This window comes from Miniopterus schreibersii, assembly GCF_964146895.1.
Source record: "Miniopterus schreibersii genome assembly, chromosome: 2".
In the NCBI taxonomy this organism is placed as follows: Eukaryota; Metazoa; Chordata; class Mammalia; order Chiroptera; family Miniopteridae; genus Miniopterus; species Miniopterus schreibersii.
Genome location: NC_138102.1, coordinates 21,500,698 through 21,515,654, shown reverse-complemented (window position 1 = coordinate 21,515,654; position 14,957 = coordinate 21,500,698). Strand labels below are relative to the sequence as shown.

At 34.0% G+C, this 14,957-nt stretch overlaps 1 protein-coding gene across 1 annotated transcript in view; it reads right to left on the bottom strand.

Moving 5' to 3' along the window:
* Positions 1 to 14,957, bottom strand: part of LOC308553269 (A disintegrin and metallopeptidase domain 3-like) — a 98,638-nt gene that overhangs the window by 56,816 nt on the left and 26,865 nt on the right. The window contains exon 7 of the mRNA XM_081129086.1: positions 10,375 to 10,440. Coding sequence (XP_080985212.1) covers positions 10,375 to 10,440 — 66 coding nt within the window. The remainder of the gene's footprint in view (positions 1 to 10,374; positions 10,441 to 14,957) is intronic.

Below are 14,957 nucleotides of genomic sequence, written 5' to 3'. Positions count from 1 at the left end.
CTGATATACCAAAAACATGAACAAACAGTGAGTTAGCTAATTCAAGGAGACATGAGCCCAGTCCGGTGTCGCTCAGCGGTTGAGCGTCGACCTAGGAGATCATGGTTTGATTCCCAGTCAGGGCACATGCCCGGGTTGCGGGCTGCAGCCGATCAATGACTCTCTCATCATTGATGTTTCTCTCTCTGTCTCTCCCTCTCCATTCCTCTCTCTGAAGTCAATAAAGATATATTTAAAAAAAAAAAAGGAGACATGAAACACGTCCCAAAAGAAAAACACAGAACAAAACTCCAGAAAAAGAACAAAATGAATTGGACAAAAGCAATCTATCACATGAAGAGTACAAAACACTGGTTATAAGAATGCTCAGTGAATTAGAGGAAGAATAGGTAAACTCAGGGAAAACTTCAACAAAGAGGTAAGAAAAAAAAAATGAAGATAGAAAACAGAAAAGGAATCAGGGAGAAATGAAGAATACAATAACTAAAATAAAGAATACATCGGGGGGAATTAATAGTAGATTAGATGAAGTAGAGGATCAAGTAAGTGATCTGGAAGACAAGGTCAGGGAAAACACCCAAAAAGAACAGAAAAGAAAAAAAAAAGTTGTTTAAGGGCCCTCTGCGACTACATCAAGCATACTAACATTTACATTGTAGAGGTCCCAGAAGAAAGAGAAAGAGAGAGCAAGGACTGAAAAGCTTTTGGGGAAAAAAATAACAGAAAAGTTCTCTAACCTGGTAAAGAAAGTAGACATACAAATCCAGGAGGCGCAGAGGGTTCCAAACAAGATGAACCCAAAGAGGTCCACACCAAGACACACCTTATTAAAATACTCAATGTTAAAGGCAGAGAGAGAATCCTAAAAGCAGCGAGAGAAAAGCAGTTAGTTACTTACAAAGTAAATCAGACTGTCAGCTGATTTCTCAACAGAAACTTTGCAGGCCAGAGGGATTGGCACAAAATATTCAGTTATGAAAAACGAAGACCTACAACTAAGATTGCCCTACCCAGTAAAGGTATTATTTAGAATCAAAGGAGAGATAAAGACTTTCCTAGACGAGAATAAAATAAAAAAGTTCATCACTTCTAAACCACCATTACAAAAAATGTTAAAAGGTTTTCTTTAAGAAGAATACACAAGATCAAAAATATAAATATCAGAGATTAACAGTAATAACCTTTTAGCTCACTGACATGGCAAGGAAAACTTTTATTTACTAAACACATGCTCTTACTATCATCCTGCAGTGACCTTTGAAACCCCAAAGGCATATTACCTCATCCCTAGTTCAAATGTCATAATGTCAAATGTGAATCCCCCTTTCTATCTCTGAACCTCTTCTGCATGTAGGATCTCTAACTTTCTCATGCATATGAGATTCAAATACACATATATGTATTAAATTTGGTTATTTTTGTCTAGCAAAAGAAAGAAAATATATAAAAGAAAAAAATTCTCTATGACAAGGGCAAACAATAAAGGCAGTGGTTCAACCAATGTTAAAGCTCAAAAGTTAAAAATCCAAAATAGGAAGATCATGTGTAATCACAAGAAATTAAGGTGTACACACAGACATACATGCACAAAGGAAGTAAAAAAATAGTAACAAAGACATAAACTTGGAGAGGTGAGTAAAATTGTAGAGAATTTAGGAGGTTTTCAAACTTAAGCGACCATGAAATTAAAATAGATTTCTCAAAACTTAGCTTGCTATATAGGAAACACAACTTAACAAAAACCAAAAAATCAGCAAGAGATATACAAGAAATAAAGAGAAAGGAATCGAAACACACACTATAGAATCCACACACAAGAGAAGACAGCAAGAGAAAAAAAAAAGAAATACAAACAGAAAACTATTAATAAAATGTCAATAACTATATACCTATCAATGACTACTTTAAATTTAATTGGACTAAATGCTCTAATCAAAAGATATAGTTTGGCTGAATGGATAAAAAAACAAGACCCATATATATGCTGCCTATATAATACCCACTTCAGATCAAAAGACATACAGACTGAAAGTAGAGATTTAAAAAGTTATTTCTTGCAAATGAAAATTTTTAAAAAGCTGGAATAGCAATACTTACATTAAAAAAACACACTTCAAAACAAAGATTGTAACAAGAGACAAAGAAAGACATTTCATAACAATAAACAGCAATCCAACAAGAGAATGTAACTTTCATAAATGTCTATGCACTGAACATAGGAATACCTAAATATATAAAGCAGATATTGATGGATATAAAGGGAGATATTGAAAGTAATACAGTCATAGTAGGGGACTTTAACACATTATTGATATCAATGAGGTAAAAGTGCCCTTAAATAGCACATTAATCAGATGAACTTAATTGATATTTTTAGGATATTTTGCCCAAATGCAGCAGAATGTACATTTCCCTAATGTGCACATGGATAATTTCGTAGAACAGACCACACGTTAGGCCACAAACAAGTCTCAATAAATTTGAGAAGACTGGCCCTGGTTGTGTGGCTCAGTTGGTGGAACATCATCCTGTACACCAAAGGGTTATGAGTTAATCCTTGATCAGGGACCATATGGGAGGCAAACAATCGATATTTCTCTCTCACATAGATCATCATCGATGTCTCTCTCTCTAAAAATCAATAAAAACCTATATCCAGGTGAGGATTTTAAAAAAAAACTGAGAAGACTAAAATCACATCAAGCGTCTTCTGCAATCACAACTGTATGAAATAAAAATCAACAGGAGAAAACTGAAAATCACAAAACATATAAAGGATAAATGACATGATAAACAATAAGTGAATTAACAATGAGATAAAAAAAGAAAAAGATACACTGAGATAAATAAAAATGAAAACAAATGACCCCAAATCTATGGTACACAGCCAAAGTAGTTCTAGAAGGGGAATTTCTAGCAATAGAGGCTTAACTCACGAAACGAAAATAATCTCAAATAAACAATGTAACTACACCTCAAGCAAGTAGAAAAAGAACAACGTTCAAAGTGAGTAAAATGAAGAAAATATTAAAGATCACAGTGAAAGTAAACAAAGAATAGCCTTAACAAAAACAATAGGAAAGATCAATGAAACCAAAAGGAGGGTCTTTGAAGAGATAAACAAAATCTATGGGCAATTAGACAGAATCTAGAGAGAGAGAATGGAGGGGGGGAAGGTGCAAATTTTAAAAAAATCAGAAATGAAAGTGACAACTGATACCATGTAAATACAAAGGATTATATAAGAATAGCATGAACAATTCTATGCCAACAAACTGGACAACCTGGAAGAAACACAAATTCCTACAAACATGCAATCTTACAAGGCTAGATCAGAAAGAAACAGAAAAACTGAACAGAAAACTACTAATGAAATCAAATCAGCAGTAAAGACTATCAACAAACAAAAGAGCTACACCAGATGGCTTCACGGGTGAATTTATCAAACATTCAAATAATTAATACCTATCTTTTCAAATATTCCGAAAAGAATTCAGGAGGAAAGAAGGCTCCCAAACTCATTTTACTAGGCCAGCATTAGCCTGATAATAAAATCAAAGACATTCCAAAGAAAGTCTACTTTGGCAGTATCATTATCCCCAGTGAACATCAATGTAAAACTCCTCAATAAAATATTAGCAAAATAAATTAAGTAATACATTAAAAAGGTCATATACCATGATCAAGTGGGATTTTTTCAGGGGATGCAAGCCTGGTTCAATATCTGCAAATCAAATACCGTTATACATCACATTCAGAAAGTGAAGGGTAAAAATCATATGATCACACCAATACATTTTTAAAAAATCATTTGACAAAACCCAACATCCATTTATGATAAAAAACTCTCAGAAAAACAAGGACAGAGGAAACAAACCTCAACATAATAAAGGCCATATATGACACACACACAGCTCACATCAAACTCAACCATGAAAAGCTGAAAAGTTTTCCTTTAAGATCAGGAACAAGATAAGGTTGTCCACTTTCACCACTTTTATTCAACATAGTATTGGAAGACAGCCACAGCAATCAGACAAGAAAGAGAAATAAAAGGCATCCAAATTGGAAAGAAAGAAGTAAAACTACCATTATTTTCAGATGACATGATACTATATAGGGAGAACCTTAAAGAATCTACCAACAAGTTTTAAAACTAGTAAGTGAATTCAGTAAAGTAGCAAAATACAGTATCGATATTGAGAAATGGGTTGTATTTTTATACACCAATAACAAAGTAACAGAGAGAGAAGTTTTAAAAAAATCCCATTTTGAATTGCAACAAGATGAATAAAGTACCTTGGGAATAAATTTAACCAAGGTGAAACACCTGTACTCAGAAAAGTATGCGACATTAAAGAAATTGAAAGAGATACAAATAACTAGAAGGATATATCGTGCTCATGCACAGGAAGAATTATTATCTTAAAATGTCCATACTACCCACAACAATCTAAAAATCCAATGCAATTCCTACCCAAATACCAATGGCATTTTCAGAGAACTAGAAAAATCCCAAAATGTATATGGAATGAGAAAGACCCTTCATAGCCAAAGCAATCTTAAGAAAGAACAAAATTGGAGGTATCATGCTACCTGATATTAAACTATATTACAAGGCTATAGTAATAAAAACAGCATTGTACTCCATGACACATACATCAATGAAACAGAATAGAGAGCCCAGAAATGAACCCACACCTATATGATTAATTAATCTATGACAAATGAGGCGAGAATATATATTGGGGTAAAGACAGTCTCTTCAATAAATAATCTGGAATCAATGGACAGACACATGAAACTGGATCACTTTCTTATAGCATATATGTACAAGAATAAACTCAAAATGGATTAAAGACTGAAATCTGAGACCTTAAACTTAACATTGGCAGTAAACTATTTGACATCACTCTTAGTAATATACTTTCGGAAATATCCCCTCAAGCAAAGGTAATAAAATAAAAAAATAAACAAATAGGACTATATCAAACTAAAGAGTTTTTGCACAACAAAGGAAGGCAAAAAAAAAAAAAAATGAAAATCAACCTTCTGAATGTATGAAGATATTGGCCAATGATATACCTGATAAAGGGTCAATATCCAAAATATATAAGAAATTCACACAACTTAACACACACAAAAAATCCAATTTAAAAATGGGCAGAGGACCTAAATAGACACTTCTCCAAAGGAGACATACAGATGGCCAATAGACACATGAAAAGATGCTCAGCGTCACTAATCATCAAGGAAATGTAAATTAAAACCATAATGAGATATTAATTCACACCTGTCAGAATTGCCAACATCAATAGATCAACAACACAATGGAAAACAGTTTGGAGGTTCCTCAAAAAATTAAAAATACATGGGTCTTGCCAGTATCATGCTAAGTGAAATTACTCAAATAGAAAAAGAACCATATAGTTTCACTCACATGTGCGATATAAAACTGAAAGCAACAAATGAACAAACAAGAAATACAAACAAACAAAAATTCATAGACATAGGCAACATTATGGTGTTTACCACAGGGAAGGGGGTATAGTAAAGGGGGTAAAATACATAGTGATGGAAGAAGATTTGACTTGGGGTGGTGGGCACACAATGCAACACACAGATAATGTATCATAGAACTGTACACTTGAAACCTATATAATTTTATTAAGCAATATCACCCCAATAAATGTAATAAAAAATAAATTAAATTAAATAATAGAATTACCATATGGTCATCATTTCCACTTCTGGGTATATTGATCCAAAGAAATCCAAAACAGTAATTTGAAAATATACTTGCATGCCCATGTTCATTTCAACATTATGTACAATAGCCAAGATATGGAAGGCACCTACGTGTCCATTGACAAATAAATGATTAAAGATATGTGGAATCTAAAGAACAAAATAAACTAATGAACAAAATAGAACCAGTAACATAGAAGCATGGAACAGACACGAATCTCACAGGGAAGGCAGGGGTAGGTGGGTGGCTTGATATTAACCAACGAATTTATATGCATAGCCCCTGGACACAGATAATAGTGTGGTGAAGGCCTGGGGGGGGGGGATAAAAGGGGTCAATGGGAAAAAAGGGGGACATCTGTAATACTTTCAACAGTAAAGATAAAAATTTTTTTAAAACGATGAGTTACATATATACAATGGAATATGGAATATTACTCAGGAATAAAAATATAAAATAAAATCTTGCCATTTGCTACAACATGGGTGGACCTAGAAAGTGTTGTGGAAAGTGGCGGGTGCCTGAGGGGAGGGAGGAGAGTGTGACTACATAAAGAAGGTGAAGGGATTCACTAAGGAACATAGATGCATACTGCACGGACACAGAAAATAGTTTACTGAAGGCCAAGGGAGGGGGGAGACAGTGGTAGGTGGAGGTTAGCAAAGACGGAGAGGGATGGGGGACAGCTGCAATATATCAACATTAAAAATTTTTAATTAGCAAAAATAATGAATAAATAAATGTTAAAAAATAAGTGAAATAATTCACACAAATACAAATACCATATGATTTCACTTACACGTGGAATCTAAAAAAATAAATAAACAAAACAGAAACACACTCTTAGATACAGAAAAGAAATTGATGGTTGCCAGTTTGGAGGGAGGGAAAAAATGAGTTTAAAGTGGGTTGGGATTACAATGTACAAATTGCCACTTAAAAAAACAGCAACCATAGGGATATAAACTACCGCATAGGTGTGAAACTTGAGAAAGAAGATACGCACTAAAAAGGGTTCCTGTTGGCTAACTAGGCACAGATTTTAAAAAACAGAGCCTAGCAGCCATTTCTACACAGGGACCTCTCATGCAAACTGCACTTCAGAGAGAAGTCTGAACTTAACCTGCATGAATTGTGATTCTACCATCTGAGCCAGCCCTTATAAAGGAGTTCTTGGAATCCCCTTTCAACCCAGAGCTGTGCAGCTCTGACCAACCAGTGTGGCTCTATTCTGACCAATGAGCACAATGCCTTTTGGACCAATCAAACTGCAAGGATTTGGAATCCTCATTTGCATGAGGATGGAATAATCAGGGACCAAGGGAGACCATTTCTGTCTACATAAGCCAGCTCCCCTCTGGCTCAGGAAGCACATTCCTTTTCCAGGGAAGACTGAAGACTGTGTTTCCCTGGCTGAACTGAAAAACCTAAAATGTCTTGCTGGAGCAGAGCCGACTTGCATAGGCCAGAGCAGACTGGCACAGAATGCAGCAGACCAAAGCCCAGTGGAACACAGTGCAGTGCAATGAGACTGGCAAGGAGCAGAGCAAAGAAGAGCCGACAAGCTGGAGAGGGGCCTGGCCCCAAGGGCTGCCTGGCCCCAGGGCTGCCTCAAAGCTGTGCTGTTTTCACAGCTGTGCTGTACTACAGTTGAGCTGTTTGGCACTGAATAAAGTTTTCTTCTTCACTGCACCCCAAATTGGGGATTCCAGTTGGTGCTGAATTGATGCCGAAAAACATTGGTTGACATAGGGAACATAGTAATATTGTAATAATTATGTATGGTATCACATGGGTACTTGACTTATGAGAGGGGATTACTTGGTACGTTATATAAATGTCTAATCACTATTTTGTACACATGAAAATAATGTAAGATTGTATGTTAACTGTAATTGGGAAACTCAAACAAACTTTGGAAATAATATACATATATAAAAGCTTAAATTAAACAATTGGAAATGTATAGTTTTCAAATATACATGAAAGTTTTATAACTACTGACTCATATTAGGCCAAAAAACAGGTCTTTGGATATAAAACATAGTATCATGTAGATCACATTTTCCACCACAGTGCAGTTAAGTTATAGTAGACTTGATAAGTATTTTGACAATGTTATTTTTACTTAGAAGGATAACTAGACTGTGGTGATATAAAATAATAATCTTGTTCTACATAAATTTACACTGGAAAAAAATTAAGCTCCATGATGCTATTTACAACTTGCAAATGGAGAGAGCACAAGTGATAATGGGATACCATATTTATAAATCTAAGTAGAGAGAATATAGGTGTTCTTTGTGTTAATCTAATCTTTGTAACTTTTTAACCTCTTAAAAGTGAAGATAAAGATAACTTAGATGAACAAAAGCTGAAGATAATTCAACAGGCTACACGGAAATATCAGAAACAAAGAACCAGAAGAAAAATAAATTGTTTTGGAAATGGTAAATATGTGAAAAAAAATGAAATACTTTTTTTATTTCCTTAAATTTTTTATACATGCCACAACTGAAAGTTCAATTTCAAGTAATTTATTTTGTGGTATATAATGCATGGAGGAGTAAAATATAATAACATCACAAAGGTGCTAAATGGAACTTTATTGTTGTAAAGGCTTTACATTATATATGAAGGGTTGTAACATTAATTCTACATCATGATAAGTAAGGAATATTCATTGGAACCTCTAGAGTAGGGATAGGGAACCTTTTTTCTGCCAAGGGCCATCTGGATATTTATAACATCATTTACTCCTAGATTTAGTGAATTTTGAGTCCCATCTGCAGTTGCCTTGGCAGGGCCAGATGAAATGATTTTGTGGTCCCTATATGGCCCGTGGGCTGGAAGTTCCCCACTCCTGCTGTAGAGAACCCACTGGTTTGAGGGGTGGGAATGAAAAGCTTTAGTAGAAAACAAACAAGAGAGAAAAATAAATGCTAAAATAACCCACTAATCCAAGTGTAGCAAAGGAGGAACAAAGTAGTAAACAATGGATTGAACAAAGAGAACACTAGTAGGAGAGTAGTACTTCACCTATACCCATAGGTATCAGCACTTTTAATAAACATAAATCAACTAAATCTTCTAATGAAAAGGCAGGGATTATCTGATGGGGTAGAGAAAAAATACCTATCAATAGGCTGTTTACAGAATCATACTTTAAAATTAAAGACAGATAACTTGAACACAAAAAGAGGGATATTATTTTAAAAAAACAAACACAAAACTCTTCAGAGGTTTTTTTGCAGGATAATATTTGCATTCAAAATGCCTTCTCTTGTTATTGGAACAGTAAGAAGGCATATACCTACTGGAAACAGGAAAGTAAGCTGTCTAGATTTAATTTTAGCAACCTCTTGGGGTGGCTGTGGTATAGCATAATTCCAATGCCTATGATCCTGGTTTGGGTGCCAAATAGTATTATTCCCATGTAACAACAACAATAAAAATCTAAATGCCTTCAAAGGGGGTTAGCTCATAAAACAGATTAAATTATATTAAATATATTGATTGGACAATATATAAACATTAATATTAAATTGAAGTAACACATCAATAACGCATAAAATAGTTTACAAAATAGCATGTATAAAACAAAGGTATTTGAGCCCTGGGAAGTTTGGCTCAGAGGTTGGAGCACTGGTCCCTGGACTGAAGGGTCCTGAGTTCCATTCCCTGGCCATAGTCAGGGCGCGTGCAGGAGGCAACGAGTTGGTGTGTTTCTCTCACATCAATGTTTCTCTCTCTCTCTCTCTCTCAGAAAAAGTAATGGAAAATATATCCTCGAGTGAGGATTAAAAAATAAAATAAAGCAAAGGTACAAAAATATACACACTGCGTGTATTATTAAAAGAGGAAAACATATGCATGTAATTTATCTCCTGGAAAATAAAATTATACCTACTTGTTCTTCATTATTTTGTCCATCTATTCTTCCCTATTACTGTTTTTATTAAACATTATTTAAAGCTCTTAATATTTCCTTTTATGAACAAAATATAGAACAGTATGGCAGTCATTGAGAGATCTCATGGAAAAATATCAGTGATAAATGGACAGATCAGATGTTTTTACTTCCTATCCATATGACTTTGTGAAAAATTTCCATAACTAAATGAACATTCCTATGAATGAGTCTTCCTGTCATTCACATCTAGAACTTCCACAGGGGAACCCAAATGTTTATAAAGCATAAAATAATCTTATAAAAGAAAATACTCAATAACAAGGATCACCAATTGAGTATTACATGAAATAGCTTGTTTTAAAACAGAAATCAATTTAAGAAAGAAAATTTCACCACAATTTGTGGTGGATTCAGAAATATCTGCAGCTAGTTATAATCCAATAGATTATAGTGTAGTAGAAGCCTTCCAGACATACAAGTTATACATTGTTACTAGAATTCTATACTGATTTAGATGTCAATACCGTAAATACTGGTCCCCTATTTCGATGAAGAGGAGATTGACATTTCTTTATGCCCTGCTGTACTGAGGTACATATTTTGAACACAGTAAAATATATCTGTACTGCAAAGAAAGCATGTTTCTTTTTCTTATTCCCTCTGCATTTAAACACAAAACAAAGATATGATGAAACGTATCAATAATGCGTACCAAGGCTTTATCCATAATGACTTGTATTTTCAGAGTTCTTTTCAATAGTGCAACATCTGATTTTTTCTGTGAAACGGGACATGAATTAAATAAAACATTTTTAAAATTATTATATTGTTTGTAATTATGTACATTACATACGTACACACAGAGAAATATAGATGAATAGATAGATAAATACAGATACATAAAGATACAGATAATAGGAAAATAAGAGGATGGATGCTAAGTAAATAAGCAGGTGAGCTTCCAAACAAATATTTTAGGAACAAGTCAGAAGCTTTTACTTTATATTTTTTATAATTAGAATCCTCAGAAAAAGTTACTGCAATGAGGGAGAAGTCATATTTCCTTCCTCTCAAAACGTTCCTCTAGGATCCTCTCCCAACCTTCAAGCTAACAGACTCCCATCAACTTTCCACCAAGCACTGCCTCTATTTTCTCATTATTTTTATACTTTTAATTATTTATATTAACTTTATTGTGGCTGACACCCAATAAAATGCATCCAGTTTAAGTACACAGTTATATGCATTGGTATTAATGTATACAGCCATGTAACTATTCCATAAGTAAGACAAAGAATGATCCCATTACCCTCTTCCAAGTCAATAGCCTACATGGCTCAAGGAAACCAATGATCTGCTTTTTTCAACATAGGTTACAACGATCTATTCTAGAATTTCATATAAATAGAATTATATGGCATGTACTCATTTCTATCTGGTTTCTTTCATTCTGCATTCATATGTGTTATGATTATTAGTAATTCATTAGTTTTGCTCTAAGTAGTGTGCCATTGAAGATATACATTGCAACTTGTTTATACATTTACCTGTTGATCATCTGGCTTATGCAGACAGTTTAGCTATTATAAATAAAGCTGTTATAAATATTAATATTTATACAGGTCTTTGTGCAGTTTTTTCTTTCATTTTTCTTGGTACTTAGAAATGGAATACCTGAGTCATATAACAATTGTGGGTGTGTAAAGTGATCCGAAAGTGCCAGATTGTTTGCTAAAGTCATTTGATCATTCTGCATTTTCACCAAGAATTAAGTGCCAATGGTTTCACATTGTTGCCTACATTTGGTAATGGTATTAATTCTAGAATCGATGAAAGATTTTGAAAAGCAGGTTATATGTAAAACTCTTAAAACAATACACGGCACCTATCAGGCAGTATGAGAATATAAAATAATATCAACATTGGCTTTCATTCCCTTTAAATTTTGTATTTTCCTTAAGTTGTAGCGTCAGAGAGTTTACTAAAAACTTTTCTTGCCTTTTTAAGGTATGCCGGCAGTGCTATGAACTTCCCTCTTAGGACTGCTTTCACTGTGTCCTGTAGACTTTGGGTTGTTGTGTGTTCATTTTCATTTGTTTCCAAGAAGTTTTTGATTTCTTTCTTGATCTTATTGGTAACCCATTCATTGTTTAATAACATGCTATTTAGCCTCCAGGTGTTTGAATGTTTTTGAGTGTTTTTTTCTGTAGTTGATTTCTAGTTTCATGCCCTTGTGATCTGAGATGCTTGATATAATTTCAATATTCTTGAAATTATAGTCTCTTGTAGAGACTGGTTTTGTGTCCTAACATGTGGTATATCTTTGAGAATGACCCATGTGCACTTGAGAGGAGTGTATATTCTGTAGCTTTGGGGTGAAATGTTCAGTAAATATCAATTAAATCCATCTGATTTAGTGTGCCATTTAATCATTGTTTCTTCGTTGACTTTTTGTCTAGAAGATCTATCCAGTGGAGACAGTTGGGTGTTCAAGTCCATGAATGTGACTGTATTATTGATATCTCCCTTAAAGTTCTTAAGGTTATTATTGATAGGTCCTATTTATTGCCATTCTAATTCTTTATGCCTATGTTTCTCTCTCTATTTCTTATTATTACAGCAGTCCCTTTAACATTTCTTGCAATGCTTCTATTTCTACTTCTAATTACAGCAGTTCCTTTAACATCTCCTGCAATGTTGGTTTGGTGGTGATAAACAGCTTTACCCTTTTTTTGAGTGTGGGAAGCTCTATTTCACCATCTGTCTTGAATGATAATCTTGCTGGATAGAGTACTCTTGCTTTCAGATCCTTGTTTTGCATTACCTTGAATACTTCATGCCAGTCCCTTCTGGCCTGTAGAGTTTCTGATAAGAAATCAGCTGACAGCCTAATGGGAAATCCCTTGGAAGTAACAGATTGCTTTTCTTTTGCTGCCTTTAAGATTCGATCTGTCATGAATTTTTGGCATTTTAATTATGATGTGTCTGGGCGTGGGAGTCTTTGGATTCTTCCTGCTTGGGGCTCTCTGTGTCTTCTGAACTTGTGTAACTTTTTCCTTCACCAGGTTAGGGAAGTTTTCTGGCATTATTTCTTCAAACAGGTTCTCTAACCCTTCCTTACTTTTGACCTCTTCTGGCACTCCTATGGTGTGAATATTGTTCCATTTCATGTTGTCCCACAGCTCCCTTATTCCTTTTGTTCTTTGTTTTTTCTTTTTGGATCTCTGATTGATTTTTTTCTACCAGGTCTTTTAATTCACTGATCCGATCCTCAGCTTCCTCTAATCTGCTATTTATTTCTTTCAATGTATTCTTTATTTTTATGTCGTTCTTCATTTCCTTCATAGTTTTCTTTTTTCTCATGTTGTTCAGCATCCTTACAATCAGTATTCTGAACTCTGTATCTGATAGATTGTTTCTCTCCATTTCATTTAGTTCTCTTTCTGGAGATTTCTCTGGTTCTTTCATTTGGGGCTTGTTTGTCTGTGTAAGAACAAATTCAAAAACACATGCCAACACCTAATTATCTCCATTCCTGCAGTGATATCCCTGGTTTCTTCTAGGTTCTGAAATTTTTGTCTCTCTTTTATTTTATGATTACATTTAGTTTTATATCTGAACCCTTCTAATTACTTCCAATTATTTTGCTCTACTACATTAGAAAATATGGTTAGTAAATATTAATTGTAGTAGGAGTGACATTTATTGATTGCTTATTTTCTCCACATGTTATGCTAAGTTATTTCCATTTATAAACTTATTTGACCTGTGAAATAATTCTAATAGTTAGATATTATTTTCCTTATTGGCTCTTTAGAGATGAAAATGTAAACACAGGAAGATTTTTTTACTCCCCAAGTTAATGTGGCTATGGACTGACAGACTGGGATTTCAAACCATGGCAGCTGGGACTATATATTATCTCTCTATCTCTTTCAATCCCTCTCTTATTGATGATTCTTCGGAATGGGTTGGCTGCATGAGAAGTATTATTTGTCTTTCCCAAAGCATGTTCCCCCTTCAGGTATTCCCTTTGCCACAGAAGAGTCTTCATAGAATCCTTCAAAGGTTTTTTAACTACTTTATGTGATAGAGCTCTACTTTAGTTGCACAATTGCCTTAAGTTGTGTCCAGTGTTGTATTGCAACATGCAGGTGTTTTCCTGAGCTGCCATAAAGGTTGGGGTCAAATCCTAGTTTCATTAAAAATGAAACTTTTGTCTCTATATATGTTTATGTTTTATCATTTTTATGGATTTCTGAAACAACCATTTTATTAATTGTACTGGAACCAATACCTTGCCAAAATAAATAAAAGCAAATTAGAGTAACAATGAGAGGCAGTTTATCGTAAATTAAATTTCAGTTTTATTCATTGCTATTTGTTTGACTTCTCTTTAACAAAAATCCAATTTGATGAGAACATGTGGACAGAGATTGATTTATTTAACCAATAATGTTAAAATGAAAAATTGTATAAATATTCTTAAGGAGGAAGGTAAAAAAGGAAGTAAAAAAACCTTTGAAAATAATGCCCACTTTTACATGCAAGTATTTATAAGCAAAGTGTTAGTGCTCAAAAATTTGGCACAATGCCCCAGCCCTTTTGCTCACTGGTTAGAGCATCAGCCCATGGACTGAAGAGTCCCTGGTTTGATTCTGGTCAAGGGCACATACCTCAGTTGTAGGCTTGATCCCCACCCTGGACGAGCCTGTGCTAGAGGCAACCAATTGATGTGTCTCTCTCACATCGATGTCTCCCCACCCCTCACTTCTACTCTATCTGAAAAGGAATAGAAAAAATAACCTTTGGTGAACATTTAAAAAAATGACACATTCACGAAGTCCATGTATTGACTAAATAAAATTATAGATATGCAAAATATGACAATTTTTTAAGTATATAAATTTTAAGTTTATGCATAAATATATAAACTTGTGTAACAGAATATACATCAAAATGATTGCAGTGGATTCCACAACGACTTTTACCTCTAGGCAATGGCACTGTGGTCCATTCTTACTTTTCTTATTTATACATATATTTAATATTTTTATCAATGTTAGCCAATATTATTTAAAATAATGTATGCAAAGGTAATTTAATAATTAAATTACATTTTATTAAATTCAAATAATTAAATTTTAAAAATGCATTGTCCTCTTAAGAGCAAAAAGGAAATTTCAAAGAAACACACATAGGCTATTTTTTGTTTAAAAAAATCTATACATTTATAAATCCACATTTATAAGTAGATATGTTCAAAGAATTGGACCAACATTCTAAAAGCACTAT